Source organism: Pelophylax lessonae, assembly GCF_965119305.1.
Source record: "Pelophylax lessonae genome assembly, chromosome: 4".
Taxonomy (NCBI): Eukaryota; Metazoa; Chordata; class Amphibia; order Anura; family Ranidae; genus Pelophylax; species Pelophylax lessonae.
The window spans coordinates 78,096,704-78,124,091 of record NC_138771.1 but is presented as its reverse complement, the minus strand read 5'-3'; the positions used below and the strand labels follow the sequence as shown (position 1 = coordinate 78,124,091).

Sequence of the window (27,388 nt, the reverse complement as noted above, 5' to 3'; positions counted from 1 at the left end):
GGCCAGTTTCATCTGAGAAATGCCTTTCCCTCTCTAAAAACTTCTGCCAAGACTCCTACAAAGGATTGAGGCAGAGGGGGTTTCCGGCCATCCTAGTGGCTCCAGACTGGCCTCACTGGTCTTGGTACGCCGATCTGATACGGTTGGTCGCCGATGCTCCTTGGAGACTTCCACTCAGAGACGATCTGTTGGCCTAAGGGCCAATCTTCCATCTTGCTTTACGGAGCTGGCAGCGTTGTCTTGTTCTCCTTGCCTGGTGGTTCACAGAGGTAAAGTGGTGCTTCGCCCCTGTCAGTCATTCCTTCCTAAGGTTGTTTTTGTGTCCTAAGCCTACACATCCTAAGAAGATTGCCTTGCATTCTCTGGATATGGTCTGGGCGATCAGGGTGTACCTAGTGGCTATCGAGTCGTTTAGGAAATCAGACTCACTATTTGTACTTATGGATGGACCCCCGAAAAGGGCTGGCGGCGTCTGCCGTGACCATTTCTGGATGGGTCAGACAGACGATGGTGCAGGCCTGTTCAATTAAGGGGCAGGTTCCTCCTTTCTCTGTTTAGATGCATTTCTACTCAGGCACTTAGTGTCTCTTGGGCCTCCCGTTATCAGGCGTCAGTGATGCAGGTCTGCACAATTTTTATAAAGTGGATGTTTTGGCATATGCAGATGCTGCTTTTGTGTGTACGGTTTTGCAAGCTGCTGTTTTAATAGGAACTGGTCCTCTTTAAGGGTGTATTGTTTTCAGGTGAGCTTATTTTCATTGGCGGACACAGCTCCCACCCCTCTATTGAGTTGGGTTATTTTTCTTCTGACACTGCTTGTAACAAAACTGAATGCCTATAGCAGGAAGTGGGAGTATACCCCCTGGGACTGCCCCATAGGCGTGGTAAAGCTTTTTCCTGCCAAATGTCCTACTCCTGTAGGGGGAAGCATAACCCAATGGTTAAGAAGATTCTGGAGCTGTGTCCGTCAATGAACATCAGAGAAAAGGATTTTACGGCAAGACAAAAATCCAATTTTTTGTCACAAATTTGTCCCCAAGATGTGACACAGATTACATGTCCAACATGATCCAACAATTTAACATTGGAGATGTCCTGTTTACTTTCAACTTGCCTATCCCTGGTACAGTACCTCACAAAAGTGAGTACCCCCCCCACACACACACACACACACACATCTTTTCCTGTGACAACCAGTGGCGGCCGGTGCGTTGGGGACGTGGGGGAGCCGCCCCCCCATCCATGCATCCCTCCCCCTAATCTGCATGTGGGGCGCCGGACGCATGGAGCTCAATGAGTTTTTTCAATTTTTTTTATCACCCGATTTGAGCCAGAGGCTCTAAAAGGGTTCAGCAAAGGGTGGACCCAGGGTGCAGAGCAGTGCGCCCCGAGCCCACCCATTGTGTGAGAATAGCAAATGAAAATTCGCTATTGTCACACGGATCCTCCTGGCCAATCAGGCGGGAGGACTCGAGACGCCGGGGGACTGAGGAGAAGGCGCTGCAGGTAAGTGCACTGGTCGCGGGGGGGGGGGGTGTCACTGATCTCTCTCTGCATTGAAAGGGGGCACACTGATCTCTCTCTGCATTGAAAGGGGGCACACTGATCTCTCTCTGCATTGAAAGGGGGCACACTGATCTCTCTGCATTGAAAGGGGGCACACTGATCTCTCTGCATTGAAAGGGGGCACACTGATCTCTCTGCATTGAAGGGGGCACACTGATCTCTCTGCATTGAAGGGGGCACACTGATCTCTCTGCATTGAAGGGGGCACACTGATCTCTCTGCATTGAAGGGGGCACGCTGATCCCTCTGCATTGAAAGGGGCACGCTGGTCATTCTGCATTGAAAGGGGGCACGCTGGTCATTCTGCATTGAATGGGGGCACGCTGGTCATTCTGCATTGAATGGAGGCACGCTGGTCATTCTGCATTGAATGGGGGCACGCTGGTCATTCTGCATTGAATGGGGGCACGCTGGTCATTCTGCATTGAATGGGGGCACGTTGGTCATTCTGCATTGAATGGGGGCACGCTGGTCATTCTGCATTGAATAGGGGCACGCTGGTCATTCTCCATTGAATGGGGGCACGCTGGTAAGTCTGCATTGAATGGGGGCACGCTGGTCAGTCTGCATTGAATGGGGGCACGCTGGTCAGTCTGCATTGAATGGGGGCACGCTAGTCAGTCTGCATTGAATGGGGGCACGCTGGTCAGTCTGCATTGAATGGGGGCACGCTGGTCAGTCTGCATTGAATGGGGGCACGCTGGTCAGTCTGCATTGAATGGGGGCACGCTGGTCAGTCTGCGTTGAATGGGGGCACGCTGGTCTGTCTGCGTTGAATGGGGGCACGCTGGTCTGTCTGCGTTGAATGGGGGCACGCTGGTCTGTCTGCGTTGAATGGGGGCACGCTGGTCTGTCTGCCTTGAATGGGGGCACGCTGGTCTGTCTGCATTGAATGGGGGCACGCTGGTCTGTCTGCATTGAATGGGGGCACGCTGGTCTGTCTGCATTGAATGGGGGCACGCTGGTCTGTCTGCATTGAATGGGGGCACGCTGGTCTGTCTGCATTGAATGGGGGCACGCTGGTCTGTCTGCATTGAATGGGGGCACGCTGGTCTGTCTGCATTGAATGGGGGCACGCTGGTCTGTCTGCATTGAATGGGGGCACGCTGGTCTGTCTGCATTGAATGGGGGCACGCTGGTCATTCTCCATTGAATGGGGGCACGCTGGTCAGTCTGAATTTAATGTGGAAAGCGGGGTCCCCCAGGGTTCTGTCCTGGGGTCAATCCTGTTTAATTTATTCATAAATGATATAGAGGAGGGGCTATCGAGTAAAATCTCAGTATTTGCGGATGATACTAAACTACGCATGCCAATATCTTCTGGGCAGGATGTGGAAACCTTACAAGCGGACCTGAACAAAATAATGGGGTGAGCAACTACATGGCAGATGAGGTTTAATGTTGAAAAATGTAAAGTAATGCACTTGGGTGCCAGAAACCAGAAAGCAAGCTACTCACTAGGGGGGGAACCTCTGGGTGAATCTAGAATGGGGGCACGCTGGGCTGTCTGCATTGAATGGGGGCACGCTGGGCTGTCTGCATTGAATGGGGGCACGCTGGGCTGTCTGCATTGAATGGGGGCACGCTGGGCTGTCTGCATTGAATGGGGGCCACGCTGGTCACTGCATTTAAGGGGGCGCACTATACCTTGATTACTGAAGGCCCCTTTGATACTTTTGTGACCTCAAAGTCACCCAATTTTTTACAGCGTTTTTTGTCGCAAAGCAATGCCTATTACATTTTTCTGTTTGCGCCCCCCCCCCCCCCCCACAAACATTTTGAGCACCAGCCGCCACTGGTGACAACACTAAAGAAATGACACTTTGCTACAAGTAGTGAGTGTACAGCTTGTATAACAGTGTAAATTTGCTGTCCCCACAGAATAACTCAACACGCAGCCATTAATGTCTGAACCGCTGGCAACAAAAGTGAGTACACCCCTAAGTTAAGATGTCCAAATGGGACCCAAAGTGTCAGTATTTTGTGGGGCCACCATTTTTTGCCTTAACCCTCTTGAGCATGGAGTTCACCAGAGCTTTACAGGTTGCCATTGGAGTCCTCTTCCATTCCTCCATGATGACGTCACTGAGCTGGTGGATGTTTAAGACCTTGCACTCCTCCACCTTCTATTTGAGGATGCCCCACAGATGCTTAATAGGGTTTAGGTCTGGAGACATGCTTGGCCAGTCAATCCCCTTTAATCAGCTTCTTTAGCAAGGCTGTAGTCGTCTTGAAGGTGTGTTTGGGGTCGTTATCATGTTGGAATTCTGCCCTGTGGCCCAGTCTCTGAAGAGAGGGGATCATGCTCTGCTTCAGTATGTTGTAGTACATGTTGGCATTCATGGTTTCTTCAATGAACTGTAGCTCCCCGGTGCCGGCAGCACTCATGCAGCCCCAGACCATGACACTCCCACCACCATGCTTCTCTGTAGGCAAGACAAAAAGTCTTTGTACTCCTCACCTGGTTGCCGTGACACACGCTTGACACCATCTGAACCAAATAAGTTTATCTTGGTCTCATCAGACCACAGGATATGGTTCCAGTAATCCATGTCCTTAGTCTGCTTGTCTTCAGCAAACTGTGGGCTTTTTTGTGCATCATCTTTAGAAGAGGCTTCCTTCTGGGACGACAGCCATGCAGACCAATTTGATTCAGTGTGCGGCTTATGGTCTGAGCACGGACAGGCTGACCCCCAACCACCCCTTCATCCTCTGCAGCAATGCTGGCAGCACTTGTACATCTATTTTCCTAAGATCACATCTGGAAATGAAGCTGAGCACCTGCACTCCACGTCTATGGTCGACCATTGCGAGGCCTGTTCTGAGTGGAACCTGTTCTGTTAAACCTCTGTATGGTCTTGGCCACTGTGCTGCAGCTCAGTTTCAGGATCTTGGCAATCTTCTTATAGCCTAGGCCATTTTTATGTAGAGCAACCATTCTTTTTTTCAGATCCTCGGAGTTCTTTGCCATGAGGTGACATGTGGAACTTCCAGTGACCTATAGAAGAGCGTGAGAGCGAAAACACCTAATTTCACACACCTGCTCCCCATTCACACCTGAGACCTTGTAACACTAACGAGTCACATGACACCACTGAGGGAAAATTACTAATTGGGCCCAATTTGGACATTTTCACTTAGGGGTATACTCACTTTTGTTGCCAGCGGTTTAGACATTAATGGCTGTGTGTTATTTTGGGGGGATATTAAATTTACACTGTTATACAAGGTGTACACTCACTACTTTACATTGTGGCAAAGTGTAATTTCTTCAGTGTTGTCACATGAAAAGATATAATAAAATATTTACAGAAATGTGAGGGGTGTACTCACTTTTGTGAGATACTGTATGGTGGCATTTGTTTACAGCAAAATTATTTCAAATAAGAACTAAAATTTGTCGCACAAGGTACTATCAATGTAAATTTTGCAGGCTTTTCATTTATTTGTTGCAAAACTTTTGATTACACACATACGTACTGGCAGAAATGTATCACAAATTGCCTTGATTGAATCTCCTTCAGTATGGTTTGATATAAATGTTTTCTCTTATTCTGTAGATGGACCCATACCATCCTTCTAGCCTGAAACAAGTAAGATCCTGTGCTGGATTCATGGAATTCCATAAGATCTCTCAGTCTTTGCGCTTAGACCAGTGTAAGTCTTATGAGGAGATGGTTTGTTTGCATAATAATAGATGTAACATACAGTCATACGCATTGTCTTATTACTAAAATAGTCTTTAGTCCCATAACCATGATCATGTTCTTTGGGGGCAAACAAAATTTTAATTTCTTTCGTTCATTGACGAACACAGCGCTCCATAAATCATAACTAGTGGGTTATATTAGAAAGTGATATTAAACCCGCGCTAAAATAAGTATGGTGTAGTGATAAATAAATAAGTAATTTTTGCAGCTGCTGCTCACCAAGTAAAACACTCAGAAAACATATTAAAACACAATAACACAGCGCTTGCATAAAAACATAATGAATCAACCTTATAATAAAAGATAAAAAATGTTTTAAAGTGCATATATCCTCTCCAAAATATTTAAAATTAGTGTCCCAATAAATAATAAAGTCCAATCAATAAATCATATTGCACTACAGTGTCCAAATAAATAATCGATAAAGTGCTCCAGTGCAGACATAAAATCATTTGTGCTCCAGGTGACTTGTGCCCCTCCAGGAACCCCACTCACCTGAACAAATGGACCCTAGCAAGGGTCAAGAAAACCTGTGTATAAATGGATGGTTTGCGCACCAGATCTTCTCCTTGGTGTGAAAGAGGGCTGGATGAATATCCTTATAATAAGATGGTCCTGAATGGCTCCAAAGGATAAATACCACAAAAAATACCAGAGATAGTGAAGCCCGTTTTGTAAAGTTTAATAATATTAGCCAAAAAAATATACTCACAAAAGTGGTAATGATAAAAGCAGAGTCAGCTGTAGATGGTGCTGGGAACACCGCTATCGGCGTGCGTTTCGCGGTCAACCAGGAAGTGAACCGGAATTGACATAGCCAAAGTGCCGTACCGGAAATACGTCGACGCGTTTCACCCTTCCACTTCTTTGGTATTTTTTTTAGTATTTATCCTTTGGAGCCATTCAGGACCATCTTATTATAAGGATATTCATCCAGCCCTCTTTCACACCAAGATCTGGTGCACAAACCATCCATTTATACATAGGTTTTCTTGACCCTTGCTAAGGGTCCATTTGTTCTGGTGAGTGGGGTTCCTGGAGGGGCACAAGTCACCTGGAGCACAAATGATTTTATGTCTGCACTTGAGCACTTTTCTGCACTTTATTAATTATTTATTTGGACACTGTAGTGCAATATGATTTATTGATTGGACTTTTTATTATTTATTGGACACTAATTTTAAACATTTTGGAGAGGATATATGCACTTTAAAAAAAGTTTTATCTTTTATTATAAGGTTGATTCATTATGTTTTTATGCAAGCGTTGTGTTATTGTGTTTTAATAGTGGGTTATATTGCCTCCTCCAGGAGTAGGACTAGACAGAACAAAAAACACCTGGCTACGTCCATGGGCTGTCCTTAGCTGGTATATAACCCCCCTCTTTGCTCTAGGTAATCAGTTTTTTAATCTCTCTAGTCAGGAGGAAAGACCTAGGCTCCCAGCTGGGATCTCTGGTCCTAGCCATTTTCTACTTCATTACATATTTTTTGTTTTTTCTCTCAGGAGATCTCTACAATCATCCTCCAGGCTGGGTGACAGGCTGGATAATCTAGATCCAGTGGGCCCCCCCAGCCGAGCCAGCGAGCGCGTGCAGACTGCAGCTATGCGCTACGTCGGCCACTAAATAGCCTCATGGACGGTTGGCCCGCAAGTTAAATGTCTCGCAGGGTTGCATACGACTGGGCTTGGGTCTGAGTCACAGCGGTCCCTTGGCTAACAGCTCCCCTACTTCAGTGGCGAGGAGTTTTGTCTGGAGCGTTACCCACACCATGGAAGTGCAGTCCCCCCTCCCCTTTTGGTGGTTTTCTTCGGGGTGGATGCGGGTAACCTCCAGGGGTCTGCAGGATCCCTCACTAAGCTGGGCTTCCCCCACTTTCATTCCCCCGTCTGGACCTAGAGTCTGGTGAGTGAACCCAGGGCAGAGAATGTAGCAGAGACCCCTGGGGTCTCCCCCACTATCCCCACTCTATAAGGGTCCTGGGATAGTGTGTGTCCTGCCCTGGTTGTTTGGAGGGGTCCCAGTGTAGGAGGCCCTTAGGTGCATGCCCCGCTGTTTGCAATTTGGGTATAGTGCAGGGGGGTCCCAGGGCAGAGTGCACAGCAGAGTCTCCCCTAAACGTGTGCCCTACCTTCAGGGGGGGTCCCCTTGCAGAGGGTGCAGCATTGTAGAGGGTGGAGGAGAGATCCTGGCAGCATGCTTCAATGTTTGTAGCTGATGGTGGCCATTTTCCCTTATTCTGGCTGATCTTCGGTTAGTGGCTAGGTTTGTGTAGCAGGATAATGTCACGGGGACCATTTTCCCTTAGTCTGGGAGATGCTGGAGACAACTAAAGCCTTGTGCGGATGCCGAAGCTTCTCCTCTTCCTTTTTAGTTTCCTCTTCCTTTTTAGTTTTATCTTCCTGTGCTTGGAACATATGAACAGGGATAGCGTCCATGATGATGCTGGGTTCGAATTCTCGACGCTCCTGCGGTCAGTAGGTTCAGTCTGTGGGGATCCCTGTTATCTCTCTCTGCTGATAGGTACCCTGAGCCTTGAGGGGATCCTTTAGTGGTGGCAAAAGATGATTTTTGTACTGCAAAGTCTTCCTTTCCTTATGGAGCCGCAGGGTCACATCTCCCCCACAAACCCCCTCATGGAGGTGGCAGGTCCCTCAGAACCTCAGCTTCCCATGGTTGCACTGACGGCAGTCCTGCAGTCCTTAGTGTCCTGGGGTGGAAGTGGCGTGTGGGCAAAGGCCCAGTAGGAAGCGTCCCCTGCCTTCCCCTGCTCAGCCTGTGTTATCTGATTCTGAGCCTGATGCCCCGTGGACGTGGCCCGTCCAGGGGGATTTAATATCGCGCCCCCTGATCTATCTGATAGTGATGATGATTCCTCCATGGTCGCAGCAGTGAATGAAAAAGCGCTGGTAGACACATTTATCACTTCAGTGTGTCAGACTTTAAAAATGTAGGATGCGGCTGATGTAGCCACTGATGTGGCTGTGTCGTTTGGTACACACAAGTCGCATCGTACTCCAAATGTGTTTCCGTATGTGCCTTATTTTGACATGTTTTCCTGTAAGGAATGGGAGCAACCAAAATTACCCTTTGTGTTCCCCAAACGTTTTGCTAAACTTACCCTTTTGAGGAGTCCCTTTTAAAAAAGTGGGCTAGTCCACCAGTGGTGGACCCTCCTGTTTCCAGGTTGAATTAAGCAACCATGATCCCAGTAGAGGAATCCTCGTTCTTTAAGGACCTGGCTGACAAAGTGGAGGCTTTGGAACACAGCATGTTTACTATGGCTGGTTCGGCATTGTGGCCAGTCTTTGCCTCAACCCTGGTGTCTCAGACCCTAACTGAATGGGCCAAGCTTTTGCACCAGGGCCTGGGGGGGTTTAGCAGGTCCCCACTGCTTATGTTGATTTAGCAGACCAGTTGGTCCATGGGATGCAGTTTATTTGTGATGCAGCTTTGGATACAGCTCCTGTGCTGTCCAAACTTTCTGTTTCAGCGGTGGAGATTAGGCGCATGCTGTGGCTTAAGAATTGGTCTGCTGACCAAGCCTCTAAAAAAGCTCTCATTAATCTACCCTTTCAAGGTGATCGCTTGTTTGGGGCTACCCTGGATGACATCATTGAGGGTATCACGGAAGGGAAGAGTACCTTCCTGCCACAGTCAAGGAAAGTAGCCTCGCCGCAGATGGGGGGCTCTCCTTCTTAGCCCATAGAAAATTATTTTGTGCTTATGGGACGGAGAATAAGGGAAATAGATCTTTCAAATCTTCCCTGGGAGGTTCCAAGCAACCTTGGTCTGTTAAGCGTAGCGCTAGCTTCTCGGGACCAGCAGACAAGCCCCATTCAGCATGAAGGTCTGCCCTCACCCATTATTGGGGTGCGGGGGACATCTTCGCTGGCTTCCGGCCCTGTGAACTTCTTTGAGGGGCGTCAAGAAGATCCACAAAATGTTTCTGTTGAGGGTACTCGGAAAGGGGGACAAAGCTTGTCCTTTTCAGGTTTTTTTAGGACCTGAGTCTCCTTGTTCGGATTTTATTCCTGCAAAGGTTCAGGTGATGTCTTAACTATCTAAGGCCCCCCTATACCTATCCAGGGAATTGATTTACCTAGGTCTGATTCTTTTTCTGATCAGGTTGGTCCTTCCTCTGTACAAACTTCAGGGGCCACAGGAAGTGATTCACCGGCTGCTGTCACACAGAGCTCCCTCTCCCATTTTGTATACAGGTTCTGAGTCTGGTGGTATCCACCTTCAAGACAGTTCTGTTTTGCAGTCTTACATGCAGCTCCTTTAGCAGGTTCGGCTCCACAGGAGGACACCGAAGTCCGTGACGAGGTCATGGGGTCCTCTGATAGACGCCGCAGGCGTCCAACAGCCACAGTAAGGCCAGTATCATCCTCGGCTAAGGCTTCTTCCGCAGTTCCTGGGAGGAATCAAGAGTGAGGATCTTCCAATCATCTTGGTGGCTGTAAACGTCCCTTGGGGGCTTCCTCTCAGAGAAGACCAGCTATCCCAAGGGCTTATCTACCATCCTGCTTTACAGTCGCTGGTTTTAATGGCTTAGCTATAGAAAGTCAGGTGCTGAGGGATAGAGGTCTGTCTGTATCAGTGATCCCTACTATGGTGAAGGTGAGGAAGTCGTAATCCAGCAAGATATACTATTGTACGTGGAAAGTGTACATTTCTTGGTGTGAGTCGATTGGCGCTCATCCTCGATCCTTTTGTGTGGCTCGGATCTTAACCATTCTTCAACAGGGCGTTGATCAGAAGTTGGCCTTGAGTACCAGAAAGGGCCAGGTGTCTGCCTTCGTACCTTCATTTAGGGGGTTCGACATGTGGCCCCACCTGTACGGTCTCTTTTGCCGCAGTGGGATTTTCTGCCCAAAGTGGTCTCTGACTTTCATTGATTACTGACTTTCATGAGTGCATTGTGTTGCCTTCCTTATGTCCCAAGCCGGCTCATCCCAAGGAATTTGCTTTGCATACCGTGGATATGGTTTGTGCAATTTGGGTGTATCTGGCAGCCACTGAGACTTTTTGGAGGTCAGACTCACTTTTTGTGGTTACGGACGGACCAAGAAAAGGGCTGGCCGCTTCTTCGGCTACCATCTCCAGATGGATCATACAGAAGGTGACTCAGGCCTATTCCATAAAAAGTCAGGTTCCACCTTTCCTTGTCACGTGCATTCTACTCGGGCACTGAGGGCTCCTTGGGCCTTCCATCATCAGGCTTCAATATCGCAAGTTTGCAAGGCAGCCACTTGGTCGTCTGTGCATACCTTCACGAAATTCGTTAAGGTAGTTACTTTGGCATCTGCGGATGCTTTTTTTGGTAGCAAAGTTTTGCAGGCTGCTGTTTAAGAGGGGGCTGTTCCCTCTTGAGGGGTGTTTTTTTCCCTTTAAACCTTTATTTCTCCTTTGTTCATTGACGGACAGAGCTCCTGATTCTTCTGAACCATTGGGTTATACTGCCTCCTACAGGAGTAGGACGCTAGGCAGGAAAAAGCTTGACTATGCCTATGGGCAGTCCCAGGAGGTATACAACTACTCTCAGCTATAGGGACTCAGTTTTTTCGGGCTTTGTCAGGAGTAAGGACCTAGTTCCTTGCTAGGATGTCTGGTCATGGCAATTTTTTTTTATTTTAAATGGAATTATTTTTCCTCTTTTTTTATTTTTTTGTTCCTGTGAGAACTACAATCAAGCGCTGGATTTGGGGACGAACTGGATAATGTAGATTCTTAGGGTCCTCCCAGTCCGGCCAGTGACCGCGTGCAGACCGCAGCTCTGTCTTCGGGCCTGAGTCGCAGCTTTTTTCCTGGCTGACAGCACCCACATTACAATGGAGTGGTGTCCTGCCTGGAGCGGTGCCCACCCTGTTCCTAGTGTGGTAAGTAGCTGTTCCCCCACTACCCCTGGAGGGTTTTGGGGTGGACATGGGCCCCTCCCTTGGATGGACGAACACCCGGGTTCCCCTCCCTTCCCCCCAGCCCCTCTAAAATTTCAGTCACTGTGGGTCTTTTAGCCCCCCCCCCCCCAACTTTGCCACATGCTTTTTAGGGGGGTTGGTTGTAGATGCTGCTGACCGTTTTTTCCCTGGTGCGCATCCTGGGGGTTTGTGACTAGGGCAGGGATATCTTCTGGGCTCCCTGCGGCAGTTGTTGGGCTGGGGGAGCGAATGTTTTTACCATCCGCGGGTACGCGCCTCACGCGGCCAGATCCAGCCAAAAATCTACGCCGTGGCTTTGCGGCCTACTCGTCGGAAACCTGTGTGAGACGGCCCCTGTGAGGATGCCTAAAGCCACTGCGTCCCGTTTGGGCATCCGCCTTCCCTTTCGCTGCCCCTGGGTGGTCGGCTCAGCTGGGATTCACGGCCGGGCGCCCTCAAAAATTGAGACCATGGCTTGCGGCTTACTAGGCCGTTCGGCCGAGTCGGGCGCCGCCATTGAGGGGCGGTCCCAGTGCGTGTAGCTGAAGCCCCCACTCTTCAGGGAATCTGCCGGACTAAGGATCCATGCAATTGCGGCTGAACCTCTACAAAAATTTAGGCTGCGGCCTTCTGGGCCATATGGTCAACTTGGCACCTCCCTTGAACTGGGTGGTGCTGTGGGGGTGCTTCAGTTTTAATGACAGTCTTGCCGCCATTATTGTGTGGGACACCTGCCATGTTTTAGCGAGAGTACCCTGCCTGCATGTCCGCTTTTAAGGGGTCTTTGTCCAATTATGTCCTCTATTGGAGGGCTCAGAGAGCAACCCCCTTGTTTTTTGCGTGGTCCATTTGTGGACCCTTGGCCGGCGTTCCCTTTGCGGGATCGCAGTCGGTGAGTCAGTATATAGCGACACTACTGGGTCTGCGTCAATGCACCCTGAGTGCTCAGATAGTGAGAATGATTCCTCTGCTCCTCTGGCCGCACTTAAATAGGTGCTGGTGGATTCACAGTTTGTGTCAGTGCATGAAACTTTAAAAATGGAGGTTGCGGCTATTGCTGCATCAAAGGCAATCCCTTTGGCATCCACAGGCCCTCCAATGCAGCAGGGGTGTTCCTCTTTCCGCTTACCTTGACAACATTGTCACAAAACAAGGGGGTTGTCCAAAACGCAGTGGTTGCTTGGCGTTTTTTACTTGGGGTATCCTTATGAGGATTTACTGCTTAAAAGGGGAACGGTCCCACCTGTAGTGGACTCGCCGGTTTCCAGGTCAAATTGAGTTACCTTCATCCCGGTTGAGGAGTCTCCAACCTTGCAGGTCCAGCTAAAGAGAGGGCGAATGCTCTGGCCTGCCATATGTGCACTGTGGCTGGTTTGGCAATTAGGCCAGTAATTACTATTGCCCTGGTGTCGCAAACTCTGACCGAGTGGGCTAAGCTTTTATGCCGGGACCTGAAGGGAGGATAGCTTCCCCCTGTCTTTGCTGAGCTGGTGGACTGGTTGGTCCAAGGGTTCGTTTGTCTGTGATGCCTCTTTGGATGCTGCTCCTTTGATTTCTAGGCTGTCTGTATCAGCAGTGGTCCTTCAGCATATAGTCTGGCTGAAATGCTGGTCTGCCAACTAGACTTCTAAGAAGGCCTTATCTGATCTCCCTCTTGTAGGGGGATCTCCTGTTTGGAACTTCCTTGGATGCCATTGTTAAGGGTCTCGCGGGGGAAGAGTACTCTTCTTCCTCAGGCTACCAAGGGCAAGGAGCCTCATCGTAGACGTGGGCCATTCTCCTCTGCTCCTAAGCGGCCTCTTCGTCTCTCAGGATCTCAAGACAAGGTACAAAAGTCAGGGGTTCCAAGAGGACCTGGTCTGGCAAGCCACAAGTGGGTTCTTCCAAACCTACGGACAAGGTTGCCTCTGCATGAAGGGGCGCCCTCACCCATATCTAGGGTGGTGGGATGCCTTCACTGGTTTCCAGATCCTTGGACTTCCCTGGACAAGTGGGTCCACAAAGTCATTCAGTCAGGCTACGAGATCAAGTTCGGTCTTGTCCTCTGGAAATGGTTTTTTCCTTTCAACCTGCACTTGTCCCCTGATCACTTACAGGGTCTCTTTGAGGCAGTGCAAGACTTGTTATTTCAAGGGTTGATTGTTCCGGTTCTGACTTCGGAACATTTTGAAGGGTTTTTCACTCAATCCCCTTTACAGTCCCCAGGAAGGAAGGCAGGGTACGTCCAATTCTGGACCTCGAGGCACTAAACTGCCTTGTGCAAGTACAGAACCACCGCATGGAGTCCATTCACATGGTAGAGGTGTCCCTACATCAGGGGGATTTCTTCTCGGATCTATCTACATCAAGGATGCCTAACTGCACACTCAAATTTGTGCTGGTCGCCAGTGCTTCCTCCATTTTTTTCTTCCGTTTTTTCTTCCTCCGCATTTTCGGTTTGTGTCGCTGACCTTTGGTCTCACCTCCGCACCTCGGGTCTTCACAGTAGTGTTGGCCCCAGTAACAGCTTTGTTTTAATCAGTGGGGGATCATGGTACTGGGGTACCTGGACTATCATCTTCTGCGAGTGGAATCTCCGACTGTTCTCATGGACTACTGGAGATTGTTGTGCGAACTCTGATGGAGTTTGGTGGGATCCTAAACATTCAGGAGTCTGCTTTGTTTCTTTTCACAAAAAATGGCCTTTCTGGGTCGACTCTGCATTCAACCTCAGCCAGAGTATTTCTTCCTTGGGAAAAACTCCAGTCATTGCAAGAGGCAATGCAGCTTCTATTGTTCAGCTGACGGTCATCCCTCGGGGCTTGCATGTGTGTGCTGGGCCTGATGGTGTCCACCCTCGAGTCAGTCTGTTTGCACAGTTCCACACAAGAGCTCTGCTAAAGAGATTCTGGTGAAATGGGTCAAGGATCCACGGTCTCTAGAGGTGGCTTTGCTCTCTGGCACTTCTCCCCCTGTACTGGACAGTTGTCTCTGCTGGTGCCAGCCTGTCTGGGTGGGGAGGCGTCCTCAGCACAGACATGCTCAGGGGGTCTGGACTCTGGCAGAGCCCAGACTGCTGTTTAGTGTACTGGAACTCTGAGCGATCAGACTTCGTCTGGCTCATAGGGCAATCGTCTTCAGGGTTGTCCGGTACAAATTCTTTCAGACAGTGCCACGGTCGTGGTCTTTGTCAATCACCAAGGGGGCACATGAAGTGTCCTGGCGTCTCGGTAAGTAGCCAACATTATACGGTGGGCTGACTGATTAGTTCCAGCCCTCCCAAACTTCTGTCCGGACTCCTGTGCAGGATTCAGGCAGATGGGATTCCAGTCATTCTAGTGGCTCCAGACTGGCCTCACCGGTCTTGGTATGCCGATCTGGTACGGCTGGTCACCGATGCTTCTTGGGGACTTCCTCTCAGGGAGGATCTGCTGTGCCAAGGACCAATCTTCCATCCTGTTTTACAGTCGCTGGATTTAACGGCTTGGCTGTTGAATGCCAGGTACTTAAGGGTGGTGAATCAGTGAATCAGTGAATTTGTTGAATCAGTGATTCCTGCACTGTTAAAAGCTACAAAATCTGCCTCTAGGAAGATCTACCATCGTACGTGAAAGATGTACATTGCGTGGTGTGAGTCTATTGGGGATCATCCTCGCTCCTTCTCAGGGGATTGGATCTTAACCTTCCTTCAACGGGGGCTTGAACAAAAATTGGCCTTAAGTACCACCAATGGCCAGGTATAGGGGGTTTTGGAGGTCTTTTTCCAACGACCTTTGGCCGCACACTCCCTGGTGCGTACCTTCTCTTCAGGGTTCCCGACATTTGGTTCCTTCAGTGTGGGCTCCATTGCTGCCCTGGAATCTTAATGTGGGGCTTTCAGCTCTACTGAAGCTTCTCTTTGAAAATATTCAGGAGGTTTCCCTGCTTATGCTGCCCCAGAAGGTAGCCTTCTTTGGTGGCTATCACCTCTGCATGCAGGGTGTTGAAACTGGTGGAGTTATCCTGTCATTCACTATCTGGTGCATCACAAGGATAAGGTGGTGCTTTGCCTCTGTCCATCATTCCTTCCTAAGGTCTCTGACTGTCGTTTGAATGAAGACATTGTGTTGCCTTCCCTGTGTCCCAGGTCTAAACATCTGGATGTGGTCCAGGCAAATAAGGTGTACCTGGCAGCTACGGAGTCTTTTAAGAAGTCAGACTCTCTATTTGCGCTCACGGACAGACCTCACAAAGGGTTGTCCACTTCTTCTGCGACCATTTTTAGATGGATCAGATGGTGGTTCTGGCCTATTGCATCAGGGGTCAGGTTCCTCTTTTCCCTGTTTAGGCGCACTTCACTGGGGCGATTAGTGTCTCCTGGGCTTTCCGTCTTCAAGCATCAGTGACGCAGGTTTGCAAGGTGGCCATCTAGTCTTTGGTGGACACTTTTACAAAGTTTTTTGTAAAGCGGTTGTGTTGGCTATTGCAGAAGCTTCTTTTGGCCGCAAGGTTTTGCTGGTTGCTGTTTAGAGCAGTGGTCCTCAACTCCGGTCCTCAGGGCCCACTAACCACTGGTTTAGAGGACCTGGTCCTCTTTGAGGGAGTATTTTTTCAGGTGAGCTCCAGTTTATGGTTGAGCTCTGTTACCTGGTTGGTTATGGTTATCCTTGGGATTTTTTTTCTGATGCTTTACCACCCCCCATGTTTAACACCGCTTTTGGGACGTCCCAATGGTTAAGAAGAATCAGGAGCTGTGTCCGTCAATGAACGAAAGAGAAAATGGGATTTTTGACTTACAGTAAAATCCATTTCTCTGATGTTCATTGAAGGACACAGCACCCACCCCTCTGTGGAATTAGCTTTCTTCTGACACTGCTTGTACCAAAAGTGAGTGCCTATAGCTGAGAGCGGTGTAGTCAAGCTTAGGTAAAGAAGAATCAGGAGCTGTGTCCATCAATGAACATCAGAGAAATGGATTTTACGGTAAGTCAAAAATCCTATTTTTTTCAGACAGGGCTCCTGTGTCCCATTTAAGGGCTCTTATATTTGGCCTTGGATTATTTTCCCCACCCATCATTTTCCTTTTGGCACTGCTTTTGGACGTCGCACTAGTTATCATTTATAGAGCTCAGTGTCTGTCGAAAAACGAAAGAGAAAATGGGATTTCTTTTTTCTTTTTTTTTTTTTTACTTACCGTGAACTAATTTCTCCTGAGTTCGTTGAAGGACACAGCAACCACCCCTCTATGGTGTTCTGATACTTCTAATACTGCTTGCTACTAAACTGATTACCTAGAGCAGAAAGGGGGGTTATATACCAGCTGGGAGCGGCGCATGGGAGTAGCCAGGTGTTTTTTGTTCTGCCTAGCCCTACTCCTGGAAGAGGTAACCCACTAGTTATGATTTATGGAGTGCTGTGTCCATCGATGATTTTACGGTAAGTGCAAAAATCCAATTTTATTGGACTAGCTGCATAACCTGAGTAGCTCATGTATCTGCACACCTCCCAACTTTTCGAGATGGGAACGAGGGACACCTATTAGCAAAAGTATGTAGGCATATGAGACACCCCCTGCCACGCCCTTTAATGGAGAATTCTGCAAAAAATAAAAAATTATTAGTTAAACCCACAAGTGATTTTTTTTTTTTACAACTACTATTCTTTGATATTGGCTTTTGAATTTTACAAATGCAGCAATTTTAGAAATTGAAGGAAAGGTTTAGCCCTGGGAAACACTTTTTGATAAAAAGTGCATTTTGTATAGAACAATATAGACCAGACCAAACTGAGGGAAAAATGAGGACAGAGGGACTTTGTTCCAAATCAGGGACAGTTGGGAGCTATCTGTGTTTCTTTTAAGCAATGGAGGCAATTTGTTGGGCTGTTGGGAGGGGCCTGTCAGGGTTGTGTAGGAGCTTCCTGAAGCATCAGAGAACCCTGCCTCAGTACTTTTCCCTTTGGAGCCCTCTACTCTGATGCAAACAGTGGACTGGCTCTTCGGAGGAGTTATGGAAATCTCAAAATGAGTAATTGGTGAATGTTTTCTGGGGGAGCAGGCATTCCTAGGCAGATTGCATCTGTATGTTGACTGCTGTAGGCAACATCCCTGTGTTGCTGAGCCTCCGTGTCTGAAAAAACTAAAAGGCAGTGAATAAAAGGGATCGAGCAGGGACAAGGAAAAGGTTAGATGATGCTGGACATCCTTCATCCAGGAGAGCTGTATTAGACTTGCTGCAACTTCTATTGCACACTCTGAGAAGCCAACATCGTACAATGAAGTCAGAGTAAGCAATTTCAGTACAGGAGAGGAGCCTGTACAGCTGATGCTTAGGTTCAAATTCAAATAACTCCCCACAATCAGTTAAACAATACAAGTCCATTGTTGTATACAATTATTAAGATGTGTGTGTTTGTACAATTTTTTCCATTATAATGCATTGCTGTTCGCACTGCTAGGGCAGCTGGAGGGCATGTCTCCTTCCTTCTGTTCCACCTCTTAGAGGGCGCTCACGAATAGGGACATTTGTGTGTCCTCATTTATGAGAAGTCATCTGATATCTTAGATGGGGTAGGATGGGTGTGGGGCTGGGCGGGGCTAGGCATGTCGGGGGTGGGGCTGTGCTATATTACTTACACGGACAACGGTACAGGAAGTGCCTGTAAGCACAGGCAAACTGATGGTAAAGACATTGCTGAATGTCTGGATTAGAGTGTTCTAATCAGACATTCAGCAATTACAATAATGCATAATATAAAAGTTTTATATATTTTACATTGAAATAAGAAATGCAACTTTAAAGGTAAAGCTAGAGTTTTTTCTTTTTTTTTTTTTTATGTAATTCATCAATTTGAGAATAAAGCTTATGGCTGCATACACACTTGTAAATGCACCAATGTGATTTTCCCCTGTGTTGAATTTAGCACTTTTCACAGTAGCAGGGAGATAGAATTCCAATAAATATCACACCATCCCACGACAAGGGAAACTTTAGTGGTTATCAAAGCCTTTTATGTACAAGAAGTAGAACTTTTGCCAATCTTGCTCTACTGGTAAATGTAGCAAACACAAAAGCTGCCCAATTACATATAAATCACATTGGCGGCCTCAAAAAGTACATACAGCTAACCTAAATCTTTGTTATTCTTCTCTTTATTTGTTTCTTACTTTGTATTTTTCTCTAGTGCACAGCAACAGTAGAAGAGCATCGCTGACTGAGGAGGTGACCAATGTGGACTCTAAAGAGATTTTTATAGCGGTTAGGACCATTGTTCATTTTGTTTTGTAATGCATGTTTGTCCCTGATAAGCTAAATGGCTTTTAGGTGGCCTTGGTTCTGTCTCTTAAGTGATTTTCTTTGAACGGTTTCAATAATTAGGCCAGATCGAGGTCGGTTCTTGTAACATGAACAGTGTGGGAAAAGGTTCCAATAATAGTCTGTTCAACAGAGTGCCCTAATTCTGCTAAATCTTTCTGTCGGCAAACCCAGCTCTCACTGCACTGTGTAATCCTGTGCTGTTGTCATGTCTTGTAAGCACAAGCGTTTAGATGGCTCGACCTATGCAGCCAAACTCATTGATTTATTCTAAAGACTGCAAATATGCATCTATTTTGAAGTAATTATTACCTACATAATGCATAGTGTGCGTTAGTAAGCAATGTGCATGCATACCCATACAATGTGCACCAACCAGTCTGCTCCATTTGAAAGATAGGTTGGTAGGTAGTCCTGACAGGTCGTTGGGACAACAGCTCCATTTTCTGTTCTTCAATTTTTATTTGTTTTTGTGTTTTTTTTGTTTTTTTTTTTTACCAGTATATGGTATTGTTAATTGTAGCATCTTGTTTTACTGTGTTAATAGTGTTTTATGTTTCTTTCTCAGGATTGGTTGCAAGCCCAGTCATCCACCCTGGGTAAACCCATGTAAGAAAGAAATACCTGTCTTACTTATTCTCTGCTTGCACTAGACCTATATTGTGAAGAAAGACATGACCTCTTTTATTATAATTTCATGCAGTTGAAGTGGAATTTTAGTCCGAAAATTAAGTTCTATTTCAATTTCCTTTGGCTGGCCCCTTTTGCAGGTTATAGCTATGTAAACATTAAAAACAAGTGCCTTGACTGTTTAAAATTCAGTTATATACTGTCTCACCCTGCTCTGCTTATGCTCAGTTGCTCTCTATTCTTCGGCACTGTGCTAAAAATGTTGAGGCCGAGCTGCTGACAGCCTCAAGATTTACTGCTGCTCAGGGGCTCTGGGCTTCACTAAAATGGCAGCCTCCAGCAAGAAGAAACAGGAGCAATGCTGGAGGCAATTTACAGAACACAATTTTTGGTAGCATAATCATTAATGTGGAATATATGTTCCTTGCTAAAGAACATTTTTTTTTTTTTTTTTTTTTTAAATCTAGCTCTTATGAGTATAGTTCCACTTTAAAGTTAGTGGATAGTGTACACACTTAGAAAACCACCTTCTACTTATGTGTAGAAGGATTCGTTGTGAGAATTCAAAATATTTGCATGGATGATTTGTCTGTGCCTAGAATAAAGTCACACTAGCACACATACATGATATAGGAGTGTGGCAAGCAGGGCTTGTAGCATGCTGAGATTTCAGCAGCTGTATTTTAAGTCATCAGCTGTTGAGCAGTTCTTCATATAATCTTTAAAGCAAATGAGAAAGTACCAGGAGATTCTTTGCAGTGTTTTAAGTAGCTTTACTTATAATTCTAATATCTCTAAATAATTAAACATTTGAGTACCATCCATGAACGTTGGATATTCAGGACAAGTTTTTCCAGGGTCTACCCCCTTCTTGGTTCAAGCAGTACTGGTTGGACTAAGAAGGGACTAACCCCCGAAAGCTTGTCCTGAAATTTTTAACTGTTAGTGCAAATGATAAAAGGTATTATGGCCAGTACCCATCTATATTGTTTTCATGCATATTACCATGGGTACAATCAACTTAAGCATGATGAAAGATATTCAGAATGTTTAGCTACTATGTTTTTTTGCGCAGACTGATTTGATCAACAGGGGACTCTCATAGCAGCTCACATCCTAAATTTTTGGGGCCTTTAGGTCCAAGTGAAGTGCTTTCAATGATTAAGCTTTACAGATGACAGTAATTGTCTGCAATTTCCTGCTGCAAATTTAGTTTTGTATGCAAATTTTCTGAAGCACTGTCCCAGGTTGTGAGTTTTGGACTTGACATTAAAGTGGTTGTAATGAAATATGAACAAAGCATATCCCTCTATAGCAGGGGTCTTCAAACTATGGCCCTCCAGTTGTTCAGGAACTACAATTCCCATCATACCTAGTCATGTCTGTGAATGTCAGAGTTTTACAATGCCTCATGGGATGTGTAGTTCCACAACACCTGGAGGGCCGTAGTTTGAGGATCCCTGCTCTATAGTGTGTACTTGTCTCAATTAAGAGCACTAATTGTAATTTCTGTCTCCTGCTTCATTCCTCTGCTATAAGCATGAATCACTTCTGACAAGTTTTCCTAACACCAAGAGAAAAATGGTGTCGGGGGGGGGGGGGGGGGGGATCTCCAGCACAGCTTGTGATTGACAGCCTCAGCTCTGTGTGTGCTGTGTGGAGGGGGTGTATCTCTTCCCTCCATTCAGCTCTACAGAGTGTAACTTCAGCTCCTCGTCCCCTTTTTACTGACCGCTCAGACAAGCTGTATACATTCTGCAGTTTGAACAGATGTAGAGAAGAGAATACTGCAGATAAACAGGTACAACCTATGTAGGAGGATTTGTTTCACCTCTGTATCACCTGAGGCCAGTCACTTCACTGGATATATGTAAGGGCTTACAGCCACTTTAAAGCCAAATTGAACCCTCTTGATTTTAATGGAAGGCCTCATGCATACGGGCGTTTCTGTGTAGAGAGCGTAATTGGCAGGCGTATTTCTGTGCCCAGGTTACACAGCTGCTGCATGCAGCAGCCTTTAGCAATAGAGGTTGTATGTGGGTTTATACTGCTACTTGCGGAAACCTGTTAATGTGTAAAGCCATATGCCTCTGGATGCTGTCTGTGTCCTGGGGTGTAGGCATGTGCAGTTTCACGCAAGTAGCGGTGTAAACCATGTACAGTCATTCATTACTCTGGACAGCTATACACAGCAGCTATGTTTGCAGAGCATGGAAATGCCCACAAATGACATTGTATGCCCAAATGCACCCCTGTGCAGGGGCCCTAATGTAGTAAATTCCATATACAGTAATAATTGTGTGCTCTTTTACTTCTAACTGGAAAGTACTGAGGCAAGGATGAAAATACCCTTTGGTGGTAGCATGTAGGAGTGGGACTGCTGCTCTCAAACACGCCACCCTCCCTCCAAAAACATTGCTGCAATCAACATCGATGCTCAGGAAGAAACAGTGCTGTTGATTGGAACAGTGTTTGTGGGGGCAGTAGTTAGATCCTCCTGCGTGCTAACAGAACAGGGTATTTTTATGTTTGCTACAGCATCTGACCGTAGGAAAAAAAAAATCAAAACTAACCACTTGCCTTCTGTGCACTTAAACACCCTTCCCATCCAGGCCAATTTTCAGCTTTCAGCGCTGTCACACTTTAACTGACAATTGCGCGGTCATGCTACACTGTACCCATATGAAATTTTTATCATTTTTTTCACACAAATAGAGCTTTCTTTTGGTGGTATGTAATCATCTCTGGGTTTTTTATTTTTTACAAAAAAAAAGAATAAAGACAAAAAATTTTGAAAAAAAAAAAAGTTTTTCTTATTTTCTGCGAGTAAATTTTGAAAATAAATTTTTCTCCTTCACTGATGTGCGCTGATGAGGCGGCACTGATGGGCACTGATAGGCTGCACTGATGGGCACTGATGAGGTGGCACTTATGGGCACTGATGAGGTGGCACTTATGGGCACTGATGGGGAGGTACTAATATGCCGCACTGATGAGCACTGAGAGGCGGCACTGAGAGGCAGCACTGATAGGCGGCACTGCTGGGCACTGATAGGCGGCACTGCTGGGCACTGATAGGCGGCACTGCTGGGCACTGATAGGCAGCACTGCTGGGCACTGAGAGGCGGCACTGCTGGGCACTGAGAGGCGGCACTGCTGGGCACTGAGAGGTGGCACTGCTGGGCACTGACAGGTGGCACTGCTGGGCACTGAGAGGCGGCACTGATGGGCACTGATAGGCGGCACTGATGGGCACTGGCGGATGGCACTGGACACTGACGGGTGGCACTGATGAGCGGCACTGATGGGCAGCACCATCAGTGCCCACACTCAGTGCCCATAGTGCTGCCAGTCAGTGCTCATCAGTGCCTAGATGAGCAGGCACTGATGGGCACTGACTAGCAGCACTATGGGCACTGATTGTGGGCATTGATGGGGGGCACTGATGGCGGGCACTGTGGGCACTGATGTGGGGGCACTGTGTATGTGTTTTTACCTTTTAGTAATCAGGGCACTGGTGATCGGTGCCCTGATTACATTGCTGTGTGTCCCCAGCGGCTGTCGGCTCCCCCTCCTTCCTCACACTGCAGGCTCCGTGTGAGGAAGGAGCGCCGGCGATGAGAGATGATCTCATATGTTTACATATGAGATCATCGCTCATTGGACGGCCAGATCACGTGGTGAATGGCCGCTGTGATTGGCCATTCACCACGATCTGTGATCGGCTGTGTCCAAGGGACACGGCCGACACAGATTTTCCCCGCAGCGCGCTCGCGGGAGCGCGCTGGGGGCGTGTCACTGGGAGGCCGTTTAAAAACGGCCTCCCGAAAATTCGAGTCCGCGCTGCAGCCGTATATAGGCTGTAGCGCGGACGGGGGGAGGCTAAAGACCAAAAAGTAAACTAGAAGCATATTGTTGTATCTTTATTCTTTTGGGCTTTAGACTTGCCCACTCAACATTTGGGTAATAGCTTAAAGAAATACTTTTTCTGTCTTGTCCATTGAGGGACACAGAGAGTCTTAAACCTTCATGTTATACTGCTGCCTACAGAAGAATTTGACAATGGCCAGAAAAATAAACTGTAGGTCAAAACAGCGCTTCCACTACCAGCATACCCCTGTTTTTACTGCTCTAGGAGGTTGGACGCCTCTTATATGTTGCTGCTTTAAAGGCTCCACCTATAACTGGTCTTAGTTGTAAGGAGCATTGGAAGGGCGGAAGCAGATCAAAAAAACGAAGAGATTTCCAGTCACAACTTACCAACCAGCCAGCGACCAACCGAATTGACCTGTCTAACAGTATGCGTTAAAAACAGGGTTTTTTAACGCATACTGTTAGACAGGTCAATTTGGTTGGTCGCTGGCTGGTTGGTAAGTTGTGACTGGAAATCTCTTTGTTTTTTTGATCCAAGTTCCTCCACCCCAAACTCGCTCTTCCATGTCTTTATGGGCCTTACTTTGTGCACTGGTGTGCAGTCATGTTGGAACAGGAAGGGGCCATCCCCAAACTTCCCATAAGTTGTCCAATTACCAAAATGTCTTGGTATACTGAAGTCTTAAGAGCTCCTTTCACTGGAACTAAGGGGCCAAGCCCAATCCCTGAAAAATAACCCCACACCATAATTTCCCCTCCACCAAATGATTTGGCCCAGTGCATAAAGCAAGGTCCATAAAGACATGGATGAGCAAGTTTGGGGTGGAGGAACTTGACCTCAACCCGATTTGAACACCTTTGGGAAGAAATCGAGCCGAGACTGTGAGCCAGGCCTTCTTGTCCAATATCAGTGCCTGCCCTTACAAACCTGCTCAAACATTCCCATAGAAAAACTATTGTGTGGACATTGTGGACATCCTTCCCAGAAGAGTTGAAGTGGTTATAGCTGCAAAGGGTGGGCCAGCTCCATATTGAACCTTACGGACTAAGACTGGGATGCTATTAAAGTTCATGTACATGTAAAGGCAGGCATCTCAATACCTTTAGTAATATAGTGTGTGTGTGTGTATCTCAGTTTTTTTGTCTACAATCTGGACTCTTAAGGCCACTCCCATAAAGGCGGAACATGCTTCTGCCTTCAGGGGCCCAACTAAAAACCAACCTATGTAATCTTCATCAATCCCTACCAGGCAGTTCTCCCATCACTTCAGCACACTCTTGGTTTCCACGTTGAGGTCCCCAAAGCCTGACAAGCCCTCTTTATCTTATAGGCTCCCAACCACTTTCCAGAATGTGGAGGTGTATGGTGAGGTGACCTTTGCAAATGTTTGAGTGCAGGTGTTACAAATTAGAGTTTTAGTCAGTCTGTCTGTTGGGCACTCTCTGGTCTTCTGGACCATAGGGGGTCATAGCCCCAGTCCCTGCTGGATGAAGTTTTTAATGGTTTTACTTCAAACTGTTCACCATTCAGGAACCCAAAGAGGGCATTTGCCTCCTCTTTGACCTCAATACCCTTAATGTTTACACACACCTCCGAAAATTCCAGATGAAATCAATCAGATCTGTTATTGCTCCCCATTATCAGGAGGGCTTCCTGTGGATCTCCTGGTTTCCAGGTTCAACAACGATAAGGACAGGTTTGGAAGCAGCATTTGTACTAATGGTTCCTTGGTATCAGTACACTCTAAAACCTTTCTTTCCCTGAAGATTTTTCCTAGCCTGCTCTGTAGGATCAAGATTAAGGACATTTGGGTCCTTATTGCCCCGTGTTTGCTCAGGTGGAAGTGGTACGCCAGCCTGGCAGGACCTATTGCAGATGTGCCAGGTGTTTTTCCAAGAGACAGATCCTCTTCCCTGGTGTTAGATCTGGACCAACATTTAGCTATTTGCACCATCAAGGGTCAAGTTTCTGCCCTTGCTGCTTCTGTCTGGACCATTGGTTTCTCACTGTCTGAATTAAATGTTTGTGTAGGGGGAATCTCCTATGTGATTCCCACAGTCCTATCCCTTCTGACTACTTGGGAACTTTCTAGTTGGTTCAGGCAGGTAACCATTCAGGCTTATGCTCCCAACATTGAGGTTCCTCCTTTTCCATTTAAGGCTCACTCCACTAGGGCAATAAGCAGCACCTCATTTTAACATCAGTCCTCTAGTTCCCAGATTTGTAAGGTTTCCACCTGATCTTCTGTTTACATGTGCTCAAAGTTCCAACAGTAAGGATATTTCAGCCTCCTTAGATACCAGCTTTGGGCTTAGGATCCTTAAGGCATTCTATCCCCCGTTCGTTGTTTTCCATTGTGCCTGTTAAGGCCCCTTTCACACAGGCGCACCGTTCAGATCCGCCTGTCCGTTTTTTTGGTGGATCTGAACGGTCCCCCCATGCATCTCTATGGGGGATTGGATGTCAGCGGAGACATGTCCGCTGACACCCGATCAAATCCGTCAAATCTGGACGGATGGAAACCCTATTTTCCATCCTTCCAGCGGATCGGATTGGATGGGATCGGGTGAGAACGGACTGACGGTCCATTCCCATCCGATTTCCCCCATAGAGATGCATGGGGAACTGTCAGCTGTGTCTCCGCACACAGCGCGGAGACACAGCTGTCCTCCTGCTGCTCAGCGGGGGATCGGCGGCTCGATCCCCCGCTGAGAAAAATGGACTCCGTCCAACGGACGGAGTGTGTGAAAGGAGCCTAACTGTTTTGCCCTCTCCTTAGATTGCTTTTGGATCTCCCAAAGGCTTAAGTTTCCTTTGTCCCTCAAAGGACTAGTAAGAAAACAGGGTTTTGTACTCCTCATAAAATATTTTTCTTGAAGTCCATTGAGGGAGACAGGTCCCACCCCCTCTGTGTTAATAACCATGCTCCTGCTTTTGTATTGCCAGAAACTGAAGGCATGCAGGTAGTGGAAGAGGGGTTTTACTGTGGCCTGGGATGAGTGTAAAAATCCTATTTTGTTTTTCTATTGACTAGTTATGTGTGAGATATAGATATATAATTTATTTATTTCTTTTTTTTAGGCCTACATCCGAGGAGGATGCTTTAAATGGTGAGTATCTCTGGGAACAGCTATCAGTCTGTATTGTATTTATGTTTTTGTATTCATGTTGTGCTACAAAAAAGGGTCATTTTTTTTTTCTTAGGCATTGGCTCTCCTTTCAAGCCCATTTCAGACATCAATTATTGTTATTCAGGTTGGTTATCTGATAGTGTAAAAGAACTTTAAGGAAAGTCTATTTATTTGCTTGTTGAATGTTAACAATTCCTCTTCTGTTTTAGCTGTTGAAAGAAACAATCTGATGCGACTATCCCAGAGTATTCCTTTCACCCCTGTGCCTCTGAAAGGTGAGTTTGCATTAATTGTTTATTGCTCTTAAAGTGGTTGTAAAGGCATAAGGTTTTCTATCTTAATGCTTTCTATGCATTAAGATAAAAAGCCTTTTATGTGCAGCAGCTCCCGTAATACTTACCTGAGCCCCCTCTCTATCCAGCGATCTCCAGGAGTGCCTCGGCCGTCCGTGACTCTCCTTCCTTATTGGCTGTCAGTGTGAGGAAAGGAATGCCAATAATCGGCATTTCCTTGTTTACATGTGATCAGCTGTGATTGGGCACAGCTGATCACAAGGGTAAAGAGCCTTGTCATTGGCTCTTTATCGAGATCGATGATGTGCCATATCCCAGGGTCACAGCGCACTGTCGATCGCCCCACTTGTGCATTGTTATACAGTGCCTTGAAAAAGTATTCATAACCCCTTGAAATTTTGCACATTTTGTCACGTTACAATCAAAAACATAAATATATTTTATTGGGATTTTATGTGGTAGGCCAACACAAAATGGCACATAATTGTGAAGTGGAAGGAAAAATGATAAATGGTTTTCAACATTTTTTTACAAATATCATCTGAAAAGTGTGGCATGCATTTGTATATTTAGCCCCCTTTTACTCTGATACCCCTAACTAAAATCTAGTGGAATACATTTCCTTCAGAAGTCCCCTATTTAGTAAATAGTCTACCTTTGTGTAATTTATTCTCAGTATAAATACAGCTGTTCCTTGAAACCCTCAGAGGTTTGTTACAGAACCTTACTGAACAAACAGCATCATGAAGGCCAAGGAACACACCAGACAGGTCAGGGATAAAGTTGTGGAGAAGTTTAAAGCAGGGTTAGGTTATAAAAAAAAATATCCCAAGCTTTGAATATCTTACGGAGCACTGTTTAACCTCTTGCCAACCAGACGCAGGTCGGCTCTGTTCCGCGGGACTGCTAGTGGGGGCGCACGTGCTGATTTGGCCACAGGGGGAGCCAATCAGCGGGTCCGGTGGCCGTGATGTCCGCCAGGCACCCGTGG

General features: G+C 46.9%; 1 protein-coding gene across 1 annotated transcript in view; it reads left to right on the top strand.

Annotated features, from left to right (window-relative positions):
• The window catches only part of LOC309553129 (transient receptor potential cation channel subfamily M member 7-like), a 250,318-nt gene that overhangs the window by 178,694 nt on the left and 44,236 nt on the right, over positions 1-27,388 (top strand). Inside the window, exons 28-33 of the mRNA XM_082254029.1 lie at positions 5,127-5,223; positions 18,339-18,412; positions 19,038-19,078; positions 26,055-26,083; positions 26,178-26,228; positions 26,314-26,379. Coding sequence (XP_082110155.1) covers positions 5,127-5,223; positions 18,339-18,412; positions 19,038-19,078; positions 26,055-26,083; positions 26,178-26,228; positions 26,314-26,379 — 358 coding nt within the window. The remainder of the gene's footprint in view (positions 1-5,126; positions 5,224-18,338; positions 18,413-19,037; positions 19,079-26,054; positions 26,084-26,177; positions 26,229-26,313; positions 26,380-27,388) is intronic.